We start from the raw sequence: 18,782 nt of genomic DNA on the forward strand, positions 1-18,782 counted from the left end.
GTTCAGTACATACTGTGCAAATCAGTACAACGGTTGATTATTTAGTGGTCCTTGCACACTCTCTGGCCTATACACACATTTCAAACAACCATTCTGTGTTCCGTCTGTGTTTGATGGCCGCCTCAATGCTTTTCCAATGGAACTCACGTGGTTTGGCCAAACACTTGTGTTTGATTGCCCCCCTCCCCCCATGAAGCACAAGTGTTTTGGCCAAACCACGTGACTTCCATTGGAAAAGCATTGAGGGGGCCATGAAACACAGACAAAACAGAGCACGTTCGTTTGATATGTGTGTACGAAGCCTCAGGCTGCGCCGCTCACACTGTCGAAACAGGTGTTCTGTCTCTGTTCTGGGGGCAGAACAGCTCGCAATTCCTTTTCAATGGGAGTCACGTGGTTTTGACGAAACAGCTTTGCTTGATGGCTCTGTTTTGCCCTCCTCCAACATGCATATTGTTCAATCCACAAGCACACTAGTGTAAATCCCATTGGTTCAGCAGAGGAGAGGGGGCGGGGGCTTAATTGACGGAAGTTCGAATCTCCCCGCCCCCCGCCCCATTTAATGTACCTTAATGTGCTAAAACGTGCAACATTAAGCTCCTCCCTGTGGCGGAAAGCGAACAGCCAATGATTGCCCTCGCTAACCGTCCACAGCTCCGCCCTCCTCCGTTCGGTGGGCGGAGCTAAACGACCGGGTCCGTCTCCTCGGGTCGCTAGCGGCGGCGCTGCTGTCCGTTAGCCGGGTTGCCGTGACGACCACAAGCTCCTCCCCCTCCCCCCCGGGAGGAGGCGGGGCGTCGTCCATCCTCCGCTTCCTGCTCCTGTCCGGGGAGGGAGAAACCGATTGACTGCGATGGTGGTGGGGGTGCTGTCCGGGCGTGGCAGCGGAAGGGGAGGGTCCGGGAAATAGGCCCGGCCGAGCCAGAGCGCCGACGCGGCTCACTTCCTCATCCGAGTGCGCGCCAGAGGAGACCGACCGTAGCCAGGAGGCGGAGCCAGAAGCCTCCGGGCCGGCGGTGCGCTGTGGGTCCATTATCCCCTCTGGAGGCTGTACGCTATCAGCTACACTAGATGTAGCCTGTAGGCTATCAGCTACACTAGATGTAGCCTGTAGGCTATCAGCTACACTGGATGTAGCCTGTAGGCTATCAGCTACACTAGATGTAGCCTGTAGGCTATCAGCTACACTAGATGTAGCCTGTAGGCTATCAGCTACACTGGATGTAGCCTGTAGGCTATCAGCTACACTAGATGTAGCCTGTAGGCTATCAGCTACACTAGATGTAGCCTGTAGGCTATCAGCTACACTAGATGTAGCCTGTAGGCTATCAGCTACACTGGATGTAGCCTGTAGGCTATCAGCTACACTGGATGTAGCCTGTAGGCTATCAGCTACACTAGATGTAGCCTGTAGGCTATCAGCTACACTGGATGTAGCCTGTAGGCTATCAGTTATACTCCCAGTAGACTGTAAGCTATAAGCTACACTAGATGTAGCCTGTACGCTATAAGCTACACTAGATGTAGCCTGTACGCTATCAGCTACACTAGATGTAGCCTGTACGCTATCAGCTACACTAGATGTAGCCTGTAGGCTATCAGTTATACTCCCAGTAGACTGTAAGCTATAAGCTACACTAGATGTAGCCTGTACGCTATCAGCTACACTAGATGTAGGCTGTACACTATCAGCTACACTAGATGTAGCCTGTACGCTATCAGCTACACTGGATGTAGCCTGTATGCTATCAGCTACACTGGATGTAGGCTGTAGGCTATCAGCTACACTAGATGTAGCCTGTAGGCTATCAGCTACACTAGATGTAAGCTGTACGCTATCAGCTACACTAGATGTAGCCTGTACGCTATCAGCTACACTGGATGTAGCATGTACGCTATCAGCTACACTGGATGTAGCCTGTATGCTATCAGCTACACTAGATGTAGGCTGTACGCTATCAGCTACACTAGATGTAGCCTGTACGCTATCAGCTACACTAGATGTAGCCTGTACGCTATCAGCTACACTAGATGTAGCCTGTACGCTATCAGCTACACTAGATGTAGGCTGTAGGCTATCAGCTACACTAGATGTAAGCTGTACGCTATCAGCTACACTAGATGAAGCCTGTACGCTATCAGCTACACTAGATGTAGCCTGTACGCTATCAGCTACACTGGATGTAGCATGTACGCTATCAGTTACACTAGATGTAGGCTGTACGCTATCAGCTACACTGGATGTAGCCTGTACGCTATAAGCTACACTCCCAGTAGACTGTAGGCTATCAGTTACAGTGGATGTAGGCTGTGGGTTTTCTGTTATCCGGGTCGCTTGGTGACTGGAGGTGACCGAGGCTCCTCCCCTGGAGGAGGCGTCGCCGCTGTGGGTGCGGGCGTGGCCCGGCGTGGTGATGACCCGCTGCTGAGGGAGGCGGGGCTTGTACGTGTGAACGCTGCGGGAGCGCTGCAGGAGTGTGGGGGCGGGGCTGCACGGAGGCTCCTCCTCCTCCCCCTGCCGGAGGTCTTCGGTGGAACCTCCTCCTCCTCCCTGATCCACCGAGTCACAGCGCAGGGCCTCCTGGAAGACCAAGACACGCACGTGCACACACGCACACACACACACACGCACACGCACACACACACACGTGTGTGTACGTATGCATGCATGCACAAAAGTGACTAATGAGTTTTTATTGTCATACCGATAAATACTATAGGAAGTTAACGTCTACTATGTTAGTGGACCATTGGGGGGGGCGGGGCTATCGCTCCGGTTCGGCCTCTATCCTTTTAATACTCTATGGTGTGTGTGCTGGGGGGCTGCACTTCCTGGTTGCAGAGGATCTCTTCTTCTACTTTGGTATTTCGCGCATTTGACTGGCACTGGCCGCACGATTCCCGCCCACTTGTGGTGGGGTGTAACGTGTTCATTAATTCATAGCCTGGCGGCGTTGTCAGACTAATACCGACGCTTCCTCCCCTGCAGGTTGGAGGAAGCGCCAGTGATTCCACGGTATGAGTCTTGCCAACGCCAGGCTACTTAACATGAGGACCGCCACAAACGAGGATCACGAGGGTGTAAATTAGTACCCTAGCACGCCAAACACGAGACTCTCGTGAACCAGGGTTTACATTCTTTAATCCAAGTCTTAATCTCATCGTATTGTAGCTAATGTTGCTAACGCATCAACACAGAGTGGGACACTGGACGCGGCCATTTTGAAGATCCACTTGCATTGTAAGCCCTGCCTTCAAAGGCCTGTATCTCAGAAAGAACATTGAGGGGGCGTTCTGGCCCAGACAAGCATTTTCAACGGCCTGTAGCAGGCGCTATGATACTCGTGGTCGGGTATTTCCACCACCGACCGAGAGAACAACAACCGGTCAAGACACCACACACAGCAGTTTGTCACATGCGATTACGGATATTTGGCTCTTCAAAGTAAGTGTTACGAGCGATAAAACCTTGGCAATACGCTAACGAGGGATTAATTAATGCTGGCGGGAAATGGGTTAAGGGAATCACCCACCTGTCTCCGTAGCCGTCTGCTCGCCGACCTCGGCCGCTGAGGGGCGGCGCTATCAGGAACGTAGGAGGGACTCAGTCTGTTCCTGTCGACATTGTCCTCCGGGCTCAGCCAATGAGAAGAGGGCCTGCTGCCTGCAGCGTCGTGTGCAGCGGCGGGGCTGTCCGCGGTCGGACCGAGGCTGTAGCCGTCCACGCTGTGGGCGGAGCTAAGCTTACGCCTGTCGCTGCGGTCGCCGAGTCTGCTCTCGTCCACGCTGTGGGCGGAGCTTAGTCGAGGTCTGTGGGCGGCGGCGGGGCTGTGTCTGATGAGGGGCGTTGCGGCGGCTCTGCCGCCGGATTGGTCGAAGCTCTGGGTGGAGTTTTGGCGGCTGAGGCGGCGGCGGCGGCTCAGGCGTATGACGGGTCGCGAGCAGCGTCCCGTGCCCAGGGAGGCATGGCCGAAGGAGGGCAACGCCCCCGGTACCTGGAGCAATGACCCCGCCCCGCTGGAGGCCAGAGAGGTCATGGAGCCTGGAGGAAAAGGTCAAAAAGTTAAAGGTTAATTGTTTTTTTGCCACGGACATAGAAAATGAGCGGACAATAATATCACCAGAAACACAAAGAGTTAGTCCCTGAATGACCATAACAGGTCTGAGACTCTGAGAGTGTTCAAATGGGCCTTTTCTATGTTTCATCAGTTTCAATTGAAACGGGCCTCCACCCTCTAGCCCATTTTTGGCGGGAACCCCTTTTGGTGTTAGCATTATGTTGAAAAATAGCAGATCTATTTTTGAAAAATCGACTGAACGACACATAGCTTTTTCAGAACTGTCAGGATGTAGAAGACCTTTTTAGAATCTGATCTCAGGCCTAAATGGGTTAAGGCAAGACCAAGTCTTTGCCATGGACACATTTTGTCCACGTACTAGAGACTAGAGAGATGGCGGTCTTAACCGCGGTTGCCACGGTTGGCGGATGGTGCGGTTAAAAAAAATAGGATGATACAATTAATGCGGTTGGATAACGGGTGAGTTGGGTTATGACTTATGCCCTCATATATTTCCATTGTGGTGTCCCAAGCCAGTGTGTATACGAACACGTTAACGACCCCTGGCTATACAAGCCTTCCTCTGCGGAGAAACCCCCCCCCACCCCCCCGAAACGAATATAACACCTAAAAATTGTAGTTGAATTGTGTAGACTACTTGTAAATTAAAGTAATGCAGATGTTTAACAATAATGTAACTCTCGAGGGTGTACAATGAAACCAAATGGACCCGGGAGGGTCCATTTGGTTTCATTTTACGCTCTCAAGAGTTAAAGATCTATAAGGTTCCATTTGGTTACCAACTCTCCATCATTTAGCTGCATGGGGACCACCTGCAAACCCCCTCAAGGCCCACCGGTGGTCCCCGGACCACCGATTGAAAAACCACTGTTCTATAGCTATTCTATTATTACTCTCTGTTGCCCCAAATGTTTTCTGCCAGGGCAGAGAAATAACTGATGTCACTCATCATGCGACTGAACCTTGAACATAACGGTGTCTGAAATTAGCTGTGCATTGGATGATAGATGGACATAGGGGGGCGTTCAGACAGGTTTATCACAGCTTTTTCCAGAAAACCTTGGTCTCGAATCGATATTAGCTGAACACACAGTCAGACAGACACATAGAGGGTGTGATAAAGATGGCCGGTGGCCGGAGGCTCCGTGAAGAAGCAAGACAAGTCCCACAAATACATCTTGGGCATTTTATTTACCTCCTGCGACAATACCAAAATAAATAATACTGGCCAAAAGGAAGCCTTCCAACAATAAGAAACAAAGTAAACACTTGCTGGCTAAACTTTTAAAAGAAAACAACAAAACGGGAACTTGAGATAAGGGGTGCATGCGTTTTGTCCGATAACGACAACCTATCTCAAACCCTCACCCTAACCCTAACCTCCCACGGGGCAGCACACCTAAACCTAACCCTAACCCTCTCCCAACCCTTAGCGCACCTCGGACCAATGCTCCTTCGAACCAATGATATGTCGAACCAAAGTATGCCTCCCGAGATACTGTTACAGGCTATATGCCTCCTTCATTGAGGCCCTGGATCGCAGCTCTCCTCTGATGTAATCTCTTACTAGCCTCAAGTCACACTGAGCTTCTCCTCATCTGCAGCATTCCTGCTCTTAAACAGGTGGGACAAACCAAGCACAATCACAGTATTTGGTATCAATTATCTCATACAAAGGCCAATCCAGGCCCGTGAGTTGATCTACAATTACTGACTCGCGCTTCTAAACTTATTTTCAATAAATGCCATTCAATACATATATTTCAGGCACCAAACACATACAATGAAAATGCAAAATAACATTATTATAACATTAACACCATAATAATATGGAGGTGTTAACGAAGCCCTTTTTCCAATTTAACAAATTATAAATTAATAATGAATTTATTCGTGAATTAAAAATGCGAAAACGCACCCAGGGCGCAGTACCCCCAGCGGCCGCAAGGGGGGCAATGTCTCACAGCGGGTAAGGGCTAGTAACATTAACATTAACGTTATTTTGTACTCTACAGTACTTAGTTGGCACCCTCCAATCTAGAGAGGAGTACCGGCACTGCACAGGAGAGACAGGTGACAAACATAATTCAATGTCAGTGTCAATAAATACAAATATAAACATATTTTAAACTCTTTCAATCATTGTGTTATTTACAAAAAATGTCATTTGTATACAATAGAATTTCGCGGGCCATCGGCCCGCTCATCCCAGAGTTGCGTTGCCCCGCGTTGCGATACAGAAGTCCACAGATACAGAAGTGCACAGTGACACGCGTTGTAGCTGTTTTGTGTTGCAGCGCGCGTGTAGTGTTGTTGTTGTTATCCATATATGCGCCTCGGTTCGTCCCGTTTGTTCCACGCCAGGTGTCGACGCAGTCGTTGGCGCAAATTTATTATTATTTTAACTGTGTATGTAATCGCGGCTAGTAGCACACATTTTTTTTTAGGAGCACGATGAAAAGTTATCAAATAATGTGTTTGAGGGCCCTCCTATATACAGCTTTAGTCCCCACACGTCTCAATATTTGCCATTGACAAAGAACAGAGAAATTAGGTCGAAATGCCGCTAAATATGACGTAAATTAAAATGTATTATATATATATTTTTTTTTAATTGAATGTAAATACTTTACTTATAGAAAAACCTGGCAACCCGCACCCCGCGGTAATTTTCCGCTAACCGGAGCGGTGCTCCCTAGCCTGCTGGAGGGGTTCACATCATGCCATGCACCCTCGAGAGGAAAAAGAAGGAAAATAAATGCAGCCTTGAGCCTACCTACCAATGTGGTGTTGTGGAGCTTGATCACCTCCTCCTCCTCCTTTTCTCCCCAAATTGCCAATCCCAATAAATGCAAAAGTTGCCTAGTGTGAATACTTCCACAGCCTAATTACTAAAGGAGAAACTATCAGTCTTCTCCGAAATCGGTCAATGTTTGTCAACTCAGCACGTGTTGACAACGCATAGTAAACAGAAGCCGTGTGTGTGTCACACCAAAAGTGGTGACCTATAGAATCCTGTACATAGAAGCATCACGCAATCGTCTCCCTCCCTGTGTGGGTCACGTGGTGGCCTTTGAGCAAATGGGAGAGGGAATGTAGTGTTGCCAGGTCCGCGTATTGTAAGCGAGTGGTAGTGTGTGTAAGTAGCGTGTTGAATGGCATTGTTTCTGTGCTTGTTTTCATAGACGTGGCAACAAATTAGGCGGGGGTGTCGGTGCTTGTGGCGTGTTTGTGTTTATTATTGATATTGATATTGTTTGCGAGTGTGGACGGGAGCCGGCTTTAGTGGCAGTGCGTTGACAATTTTTACGCGGTTGGTGTTGAGTGTGGCCGTGCGGCGCGACATGAGGAGATAGGGAACGAACGACGCGGAGGGTAAGTGTGTGACGTGTTAGTGTGTTGTTGCAGTGTGTGTTGCAGCGTGTTGCAGCGTGTCAGTGACGTAGTAGCTGGTGACTTTCTTTTCGTGGTTTGGGCTTGGGCACACCTTTTCAAATGTATAATAGATATATGAACCGTCACTTCCAACACAGCTGGTTTGTCAATTATTGATCAAGTTGACTTAGCCGTGTGGCCTGTGTGCATGCCAAGGTCCTTGATATTGTCTATACTCTATTGACCATTTGCAGACAGCGGCCATCTTGCCATCAGAGTTCGGAAGCACTCGTTTTCAGTAAAGCAACGTCCCGCTGCCTCCTGCATTATGTGCAAATTGAAAACAGGTGCTACGCAGGGCCGTTGAGTGATACCTAACGAGCACTTCCAAACTGCAACACTTAGGAAAATAATCACCTGCGAGGACAGAAAGTAACTCATAACATGTCTGCAGTGGATTTTTATGAAACAAACAGTTTGAGGATAGAAAGAGAATAATTCAAGCTTTTCGTACAGCTGCAATGTTGGTGAGTTTGACGTTGTGTAATACAATCAGATAGGACTTTTCTGTTTGGATGAATGGGCTGCCAATGGAAGTTGCAGCTTGTTAGCACCTTGCCATTAACGTATATGGTAAGACGGCCGCGGTCTGCATATGGTCTATAGGGCACATAGGCTTCCCCGTGACAGAGGGACGGACGGACAGGGGGCGAACTTCACAACCTTTTTCAGAAACCTTGGTCTCGATAAACTTGCGCTTTAGGACATACAAGCCATTTTTAGAACCGGCCTCCTCCTCCTCCTCCTCCGGGTCTAAGTGGGTTAGATTGACTCATTCATTTTGGAACTATAGACCTCACGGAGAATGGAATTGGATGTGGAAACACCGGGTGGAAAAAAACCACAGGCATTCACACTTCTATTCAGGGAGAAGTCCCAGGGTGCATTACAGGGAGAACCGAGCCGTGAAATTCCTTCTAATGTCTCCACCTGGGCTCTCTTTGTGCTGCCGTTTCAACGCTTCCAACATTCTCATTTCCACAGTTCATACTTCATACTTCCAACATTCTCATTTCCACATGCAGTTCATACTTCATACTTCCAACATTCTAATTACCTGGCTGTCTGTCCACCATGGGGTCAAGAGCTTTCAGCCGCTTTACATGGACTCAATCACCATATTCAAAACCCATCTGTTTAGGCAGGCATGTATGGCTGACCTCTGTGTCTATCTGCTGCAAGCTGTACTATACTTTTTTGCTTTTGCTTTTTGAGTGGTGCAACCACTCCTATAGACAGCTATGTGTGTCCCTGGGTCTGTCCCTGGGTCTGTGCCTGTCCAAGCACGAAAATAGCGTTTGTTCACCACCAAGTGTCACTGTTGCACAGCCTAACACACAGACACAGACACACACAGGCCAGGGAGGAGGGCTTGTACAGTACAGTACAGTACAGTACAGTACAGTACAGTACAGTACAGTACAGTACAGTACAGTACAGTACAGTACAGTACCACTCACTTCAGACGGGTCTGACTTTAACTGTATTAACCGTTTTAAACTTGTAGTACGGCGACCTTGAGTGCCCTGAAAGGCGACCGTATAAATAAAATGTATCCAACATTCAGTTCATACTTCATACTTCCAAACATTCTCATTTCCAGGCTGTTCAGTAGATTTTTCAGACACGAGCATACTTGATACTGTACTGTAGCATCAATGAAACACACACACCTGATGTATACTTCACAAACGATGGTCTCATTGGTGCCGCGGGTCAATCAACAAGCTCACAACTTATATGAATACTAAGCTTATAAAAAATATATAATAATAATAATAGTGATAATGATAATGACACACACACACACACACACACACACACACACACACACACACACACACACACACACACACACACACACACACACACACACACAAATTAACTTAAAAAAAAAACACGCACGCACGCACACATACATACACACACTAAAAAAAGAACTTAAAAAACAGTAACCGAAAAAAAATCTTAAAAAAACGCTTAAAAAAACAAACCTTAAAAAGTACGGAATTTATTCTAATTGTTGTTATTGCAATTTACGAGCTGCGTTCGCTTCCCGCGTTTGCGCGTCTTACTTGTAATAATATTAATAAATATATCTCCATGAATTCCAGGCTTCATGGAGTGAGAGGTATTCAATAGAAAGAAATGTTTTCTTTTTTTGAGTGAACTATCCATTTAAACTCTCTCCCAGCCATGCACGGCCGGTTGGGAAGCAAACTAATGGACTGTTAAATTAATAGAAGCACTTCATAGACAAACACCACTAGAGACTCAATGTGATTCAATGCAGCCACCACTGAGGAGTCTTGAGGACCACAGGAAGGTCTGTTGAAATAAGACTGCTTTAGGTACATGTTTGTATTAAGCCATTTTGGGCGGGAACCCCTTTTGGTGTTTTAAACATTATTGTTATAATTATTGTTATAATTTAGCTATTATAAGGAAAAGTCCTTCTGCACACCTACAATGGACAGGTGCGTCGGATAACAGGAACTGATAAGTAGAAAAAAGAATCCCGTCTTCACTTGAGATTAGATTTTATTGCAACGTTTCGGTCGTCAGACCTTCATCAGGCATGCCTGATTCTTTTTTCTACTTATAATTTAGCTATTGAAAAATAGCAGATCTACAAGCTCATAGCGCGCCACCAAGTGGCGCGCTATGAGCTTGTAGGTCTGCTGTTTTTGAAAAATCGTGAAAATGTGGCGTGAATCTTTGAATATATATTATTCTTTCAGAGCCAAAGTTTTTAACTCAAAATCTTTGCTTCTGGGGGAAGGTCCCTGGAACAACATATTTTCAGATGGGGGTCGGCGGCCAATTACATATAATCTTGGGGGTCCTTGACATGAAAATGTTTTTGAACGACTGACATACAGTAGAAACATAGGGTTTTTCAGAAAACTGTCAGGATTTAGAAATAATTTTGTAGAATCGTTCCCAGGTCAAAATGGGTTAAAAGAGCTATCCTGTCCTTTTCAAAGGTTTTTGAGTGACATTCAAACTCAGGCCCATGCATGGGGCCACTTCTGGACCAGTGAAAGGGTAGGTTATTGGCCCCCAATCAATGTCTGTACGTATGTACTGTACGTCAGTAAATCCACGTATCTCAAGAACTGTTCGACCGACCGACGCACGCACGTCGCAGACGACTCGAGGGAGTGCTTATACATTTAATAACATTACCACCACATGAATAATGTCCATTACATAATATACCACTAGTTAATATCATTAGTGATAATATCACTCAGCAGAAAATAGTTAATCTGCTATTTTCCCCCTTCACTATGGCATTCATTTACAAATTAAAAACATTTAAATTACCTGTTCCCAGACCAAAGGACCTGTTCCCAGACCAAAGGACCTGTTCCCAGACCAAATGACCTGTTCCCAGACCAAAGGACCTGTTCCCAGACCAAATGACCTGTTCCCAGACCAAAGGACCTGTTCCCAGACCAAAGGACCTGTTCCCAGACCAAAGGACCTGTTCCCAGACCAAAGGACCTGTTCCCAGACCAAAGGACCTGTTCCCAGACCAAAGGACCTGTTCCCAGACCAAAGGACCTGTTCCCAGACCAAAGGACCTGTTCCCAGACCAAAGGACCTGTTCCCAGACCAAAGGACCTGTTCCCAGACCAAAAGACCTGTTCCCAGACCAAATGACCTGTTCCCAGACCAAAATACCTGTTCCCAGACCAAATGACCTGTTTCCAGACCAAAAGACTTGTCCCCAGACCTGTTCCCAGACCAAAATACCTGTTCCCAGACCAAAATACCTGTTCCCAGACCAAAAGACCTGTTCCCAGACCAAAAGACCTGTTCCCAGACCTGTTCCCAGACCAAAGGACCTGTTCCCAGACCAAAATACCTGTTCCCAGACCAAATGACCTGTTCCCAGACCAAATGACCTGTTCCCAGACCAAAATACCTGTTCCCAGACCAAAGGCCTGTTTCCAGCTGTGTTAATTTAGTCGACTAAGACTAGACTAACAAAAAAGAATTTCAGAAGACTAAATGGGACTAAAAGACTAAATGTGTGTTTTCAAAAGACTAAGACTAAATCATAAGACTAAGACTAATGAACATTGCATTTTAAATTTTGAGTATTTGTTTTTGTTGAATTACTTGAACATAAGTACAGGAGTATTTTTTAATCCATGTGTGCAATGGCATCACATCCAATATATATTTTTTATTTGAGAATGGCACTCCACTTTCCACTCTCCACTCTCTTCTTTTCAAAGCGTATTGATTTTGTACAGAGTACTCAGTGTAGCAGACAGTGTCAGTTGGATGCTCACCATAGCATTGTTTTGTTTGTGATATTGAATAAGTAATGTATACGTCATCGTACGACGGTGCCATGCACCCAAAAAAAGCCAATCTACAAGCTCACACTGCGTCTGGTTGCACCGCATTTTGAGCTTGTAGATCTGCGTTTTCGGCAACGATAGACTGAGAAGTGCAGGGGCCACTTCTGGACCAGTGAAGGGGTAGGTTATTGGCCCCCAATCAATGTCTGTGCGTATGTACTGTACGTCAGTAAATCCACGTATCTCAAGAACTGTTCGACCGACCGACTTCAAATTCGGCACGCACGTCGCAGACGACCCGAGGGAGTGCTTATACATTTAAATAATAACATTACCACCACATGAATAATGTCCATTACATAATTTATCACTAGTTAATATCATTAGTAATAATATCACTTAGCCGAAAATAGTTAATCTGCTATTTTTGCCCGACACTATGGCATTCATTTACAAATTAAAAACATTTAAATGACCTGTTTTCAGACCAAAATACCTGTTTACAGCAGTGTTAATTTAGTCGACTAAGACTAGACTAACAAAAAAGAATTTCAGAAGACTAAATGGGACTAAAAGACTAAATGTGTGTTTTCAAAAGACTAAGACTAAATCATAAGACTAAGACTAATGAACATTGCATTTTAAATTTTGAGTATTTGTTTTTGTTGAATTACTTGAACATAAGTACAGGAGTATTTTTTAATCCATGTGTGCAATGGCATCACATCCAATATATATTTTTTATTTGAGAATGGCACTCCACTTTCCACTCTCCACTCTCTTCTTTTCAAAGCGTATTGATTTTGTACAGAGTACTCAGTGTAGCAGACAGTGTCAGTTGGATGCTCACCATAGCATTGTTCTGTTTGTGATATTGAATAAGTAATGTATACGTCATCGTACGACGGTGCCATGCACCCAAAAAAAGCCAATCTACAAGCTCACACTGCGTCTGGTTGCACCGCATTTTGAGCTTGTAGATCTGCGTTTTCGGCAACGATAGACTGAGAAGTGCAGGGGCCACTTCTGGACCAGTGAAGGGGTAGGTTATTGGCCCCCAATCAATGGCTGTACGTATGTACTGTACGTCAGTAAATCCACGTATCTCAAGAACTGTTCGACCGACCGACTTCAAATTCGGCACGCACGTCGCAGACGACCCGAGGGAGTGCTTATACATTTAAATAATAACATTACCACCACATGAATAATGTCCATTACATAATTTATCACTAGTTAATATCATTAGTAATAATATCACTTAGCCGAAAATAGTTAATCTGCTATTTTTGCCCGACACTATGGCATTCATTTACAAATTAAAAACATTTAAATGACCTGTTTTCAGACCAAAATACCTGTTTACAGCAGTGTTAATTTAGTCGACTAAGACTAGACTAACAAAAAAGAATTTCAGAAGACTAAATGGGACAAAAAGACTAAATGTGTGTTTTCAAAAGACTAAGACTAAATCATAAGACTAAGACTAATGAACATTGTATTTTAAATTTTGAGTATTTGTTTTTGTTGAATTACTTGAACATAAGTACAGGAGTATTTTTTAATCCGTGTGTGCAATGGCATCACAGCCAATATATATTTTTTATTTTACATTTGAGAATGGCACTCCACTTTCCACTCTCCACTCTCTTCTTTTCAAAGCGTATTGATTTTGTACAGAGTACTCAGTGTAGCAGACAGTGTCAGTCGGATGCTCACCATAGCATGGTTCTGTTTGTGATATTGAATAAGTAATGTATACGTCATCGTACGACGGTGTCATGCACCAAGAATAGCCAATCTACAAGCTCACACTGCGTCTGGTTGCACCGCATTGTGAGATCTTGTAGATCTGCCTTTTCGGCAACGATAGACTGAGAAGTCGCACATTGAATTATAATTATAACTCTATGGCAGGGAGTTTTGAGTTCCCCAAACGCATTATTACGAATTGGATTATACATTATGGCAACAGAGTGTTGCTGGGCAGCAAGCACCACATGCCTTGGGTGGAAGAGGGCGCTTGTTCCGCTGCAGCAGCTGACGGCTCCCGTGTTGTTTCGACTCGGTGCAGACATGCAGAGGTATCGCATTTGGGTTTAATACAACGCATTATGGACAGATGCCTATATGCATTGTCAAAATGTTCCCTTTCGTGCATGTAACAAGTTAATAACTGTGCTACATTATTGCATTTAGCTCCCCTCTTGTCTTTTTTTTAATGTAACTAAACGTTTTCACCCGTTCCACCATACTTCCACGGCGCAACCATAACGCAACCACCCGTCGCGTCCCGCCTTCCCCCCCAGTTATTATATAGCGAGCGGCCCATGACGTCAGCCACTGCGGCGGCTATACCCGATAACAGGCTCGACAAGCCAAAACCTTATTGATACTCTGGTCTCGATAAATGCCGAAACGGGTTTGTAATTATGGACCCGATTTTCGGGCTCCATCCCTAACTCAACGCAGGTGTACTTTGTTGCATACGGTCTAGAATCTACCAGTGTCTGTCGGTGAAAAAGGTCAGTTGTCGGTTGTGCTGCAGAAGGCAACTGGTTTATTTGTTATCGTTTCTTTGAAATGCGCGATTAGAGCAAATCACTGTCACCTCTGGAGCAAACAGAAGTTGTCTGATTCGCTCATGCACCCTGGCTGCCACAGCAGTGGACAGAGAGAGTCAGACTGGAATCAAACAAGTGACGGGACTTTCTCTAATGAACAGACCAATCTGTCTTCTATACCTTTGACAGAATACTGAGTCCCATTAGTCTTTGCGTCTGCCCGCGTGAACGCAACATACTGTAACAGTTCCTTTAATAGAGTTCCAGACGTCCCTGTTGACACCGAAGGGGTGACATCATTAACCCATTTAGGCCTGACGTCGAAATATATTTTTTTAAAGTATTCTGAAAGAATATATATTCAAAGATTTGTGCCGCATTTTCACGATTTTTCAAAAATAGCAGACCTACAAGCTTGTAGCGCGCCACTCGGTGGCGCGCTATGAGCTTGTAGATCTGCTATTTTTCAATAGCTAAATTATAACATAATGTTTAAAACACCAAAAGGGGTTCCCGCCCCGAAATGGGTTAATTTGACACTTCAGTCCTCTCTGCAATACACACAGGTCAAGTTTGAAGTTGCTTGATTCTCTACAGTGTAGAGAATCAAGCAACTTCAAACACAGACGTTTGCATATTGTGTAGAGTCTACACAATATGCAAACGTCTGTGTTTGTCTGTCTGTTTGTGGCTATAATCTTGGAAACCACTGGACCGATGAGTGCCAATTTTCTTGTGCACGCTGCCGGTAGGCCAAAGGAATAAATCCTTTGAATATCTTAAGGATTTTCTAGTCACGGTTTTACCCGTCCACCCCCGCATGATTTACTGATCACCCTATAACCTCTCCTTCCAGTCGAAAGGCATCACCCTCTTTATATACGAGCTAACTGCCTAACGGCCTTATGCTGGGGTTGCAAGATTGGCCATGTCTTGGGCAATATGGAAAACAAATTTCTATTTAAAATACGTTCATCAAGCTAATCTGGGGCAGGGTCTTAAACATACTGTATAAAAAAGATCTGCACGTGTTGCAGGCACCATTTGACATAACACAAAGAACAAGACAATTTACATACATAAAGACATGAAGACAAGAGCAATATCCACCGCTTAGATTACCCCGTGGCTACTACAACTCCTGATTAAGCCTCAAGGTCGACTGGTGGACAAAGGACCTTATTGTATGCTGGTACACCATATCTCCTTCCTGAAGGTAGCAACCTATATTCTCCATACAACACATGCTTAGTATTAGAGGTGATATTCCTTGCTAACCTTAGGATGCTGTTATCATACGTGGATGTATAAAGTTTCTGAAGTGGTTGTCCAACAATCTTTGAACAAATGTTCAGTTGTTGCAGCAGTTGTGACTTTAGGGCTGCAGACAAAAATCCATACCAGGTGGTACTACAGTACTGAAGAACACTCATAATAACAGAAGTGAAAAACAAAAGAAGAATCCGTCTACTAGCACCGAAGGATCTTAGACGGTGAAGGAAGTAGATTATTTGCTTTGTTTTCTTACACACTGAATCAATCTGATCGTTCCATGACAACAGATGGTCTATTACTACTCCTAGGTATCTGTACGAACATACCTGGTTGATCGGTTCACCATGAATAGTAATGGGGGATCTGTGTATATCTGGTGGTGCACCAAAAACAATCTCTTCTGTCTTTTTTGTGTTAATGATGAGAGCGTTGTTATCAGCGGTGGCCGAACGGATAGCGGCGCGGTCTAGATACCGGAAGGTTCCCAGTTCGAACCAGCCGTCCGACACGTTAAAATTACCACCGCTGAAATGCCCTTGAACAAGGCATCAACCACTACGATGAAATGTGTTCTATGAGCAGGGCCTGGCTGGAAACAAGTTCTTGAGCTTAGCCCAGATACCCTGGGTAAATATAGATTTCATTTCATTTCATTTCATTTCATCACTCCATTCAACCACCTTATTTACTCTGTGTTGGTGCAGTCCAGGATCACTGGAACTAGTATTTTAGAATGTATTGGTCTGGTGTGTCAGTGCGACATTCAGACAGGCATTCCTCAATACGACAGCTGTCAGTATAAAGGGTGAAAAGTACAGCTGAGCTCACAAACCCCTGGGGAGCACCGACATTGGTTGTTAATGCTGAGGAGAGGGTTGTGTTCACCCTCTGTACTCTGTTATAGTAAGAAAATAAGCATACCAGTAAATTAAGTATGGATTCACTTCCAACTGTACCATTTTTGACACTAGTATATCAGACTGTATTGTATTGAAAGCACCCTCGCATGATTCTTATTTGACTTATCTAGGTGTTTTGTAATTAAGTGGACCAGTGTCACAACCACATCCTCTGCAACCGCAATCCTTTTTATAGGCAAACTGACAGGGGTCCAATGTTTCTTTGGTTATACTAACAAGATGTTGTAACAGTATTCTTTCAAGTGATTTCATAATCACTGAAGTGAGGGCTATGGGTCTATAATCCTTAAACCGAACAGCCACATAGTGGCGGCCTGATAAGAGGATCCACTTTTTCATTTTCATTTCATTTTTCTCTTGGTGGTCATGGCTGCCAGTTCCCACCTGATGTCGTGTGGGAGTTCAGACTGATCCAGACCGTACTGAATAACTGCCAGGTCTTCAGATTAGGACTTAAGTCTAATACAAACAGGTCATCACTGACTGTGATCTTTGATGGTCCTTTTCCTCCAAAGAGGAGGATACGATCTCCCACAATGCAACAGCATACCATGTGACTACAATACGTGTTGAGTTAAAAGTTCTTAAACATGGAACATTCCCTTTGGACTCAACCTTCTTCCAGGTGCAGGTTTGTGGACTGAATTTCCACAGATCATCGAAGTCCACTTTCCAGTTCCTGCCACCAAATATGTACAGCTCTCCATTGTAGGTAAAAGGCTGAATGACCGTAACGTCTGTTTGGAAGAAGGTGTGTTCATCCACTTGTTGGTCTCTGTGTCAAACACTCTGATGGTATTGCAGTTCCTCTGCCCCCCACAGCCCCCAAATACAAACATCTTTGTTCCGATGATGGTTGCAGAGTGACGTTCTGTAGCACAGGGGTTCTCAACCCGTGGGTCGCGACCCCTCGGGGGGTCGCCAAATTATTTTAGGGGGTCCCCAAATTATTTCCAAAAAAAAAAAAAAAAAAAAAAAAAGATTTGTTTTTAAATTTTATTTTCACGATTTTTCAAAAATAGCAGACCTACAAGCTCGTAGCGCGCCACTCGGTGGCGCGCTATGAGCTTGTAGATCTGCTATTTTTCAATAGCTAAATTATAACATAATGCTTAAAACACCAAAAGGGGTTCCCGCCCAAAATGGGTTAAGGTTATTGTAGCAGTCAATTTATATTGGGGGTCGGGAGGGGGCGGGGCGGGGGTCCCGATACATTGCCAAAGCATTTCCGGGGGTCCCCGGCCAAAAAGGTTGAGAACCCCTGCTGTAGCAGGAGGTGGAGTTCCTCTGGTGTGAATCAGTGACCAGACCATTGTGGTGGTGTCCAACTTGTAGATGTCAGAGCATTCAGTGGTCGTTGACATCAAATGCATAAAGCACCATGCTGTCAGTAAATTGCATTACTTGCACGCTCTGCTTGCGCAAGTAATGACCTGTTCCCAGTACAGACCAAATGACCTGTTCCCAGACCAAATGACCTGTTCCCAGACCAAATGACCTGTTCCCAGACCCATTTTTTATAAAATCAAAATCAAAATAAAATCACACTTGTGTGAAGTGAGGGCAGCTCTTATCATCATACATCATCAGAAATCCGGCCAATCACTTTTGGCGTCCTCACTTTTTATGCTCACTATTTAAGCCCTCAGCCAATCAGATCATCGCTATGGGGTACACACAGACACACACAGGTGGGCATAGGAGCTCAAAAATAAACAAAACACAAGAAGTTGAAATATGTAGACGTGTGTAGGTTGTCTGCCCGGTGACAACAACAACAACAACAAAAATGTCTTCCTTGTTTACCTGAGTAGTTGAAAGTGCTGTAGAGGTCGTGGCCAATCAAAGGGTAGGGGGGAGACCTGAGGGGCGAAGCAAAGCTGTCGCCGGGGAGACACGGACTGAACCCCATGCCCAGCATGTTGCCATGGGAACGGGCCTCTTCCTCCACCTCCACCTGCCCACCGAGAGACCATGACATCATCATCGTCATCATCATCATAATCATCATCGTCATAATCATCATCGTCATAATCGTCATCGTCATCGTCATCGTCATCATCATCATCATCATCATCGTCATCATCATCATCATCATCATCATCATCATCATCATCATCGTCATAATCACTGTAATGCCCTTTAACCCATTTTGGACGGGAAGCCCTTTTGGTGTTTTAAGCATTTGTT

General features: G+C 45.2%; 1 protein-coding gene across 1 annotated transcript in view; it reads right to left on the minus strand.

Moving 5' to 3' along the window:
* Positions 1 to 640: 640 nt before the first annotated feature.
* The window catches only part of LOC306921367 (voltage-dependent T-type calcium channel subunit alpha-1H-like), a gene marked incomplete at both ends in the record, with an annotated part of 202,737 nt that continues 184,595 nt past the window's right edge, over positions 641 to 18,782 (minus strand). The window contains 4 exons of the mRNA XM_079498478.1: positions 641 to 1,021; positions 2,267 to 2,581; positions 3,534 to 4,042; positions 18,399 to 18,549. Of these exons, the coding sequence (XP_079354604.1) occupies positions 641 to 1,021; positions 2,267 to 2,581; positions 3,534 to 4,042; positions 18,399 to 18,549 (1,356 nt within the window). The remainder of the gene's footprint in view (positions 1,022 to 2,266; positions 2,582 to 3,533; positions 4,043 to 18,398; positions 18,550 to 18,782) is intronic.

The sequence above is a fragment of the Electrona antarctica genome (genome assembly GCF_951216825.1).
Source record: "Electrona antarctica genome assembly, chromosome: 4".
Lineage (NCBI taxonomy): Eukaryota > Metazoa > Chordata > Actinopteri > Myctophiformes > Myctophidae > Electrona > Electrona antarctica.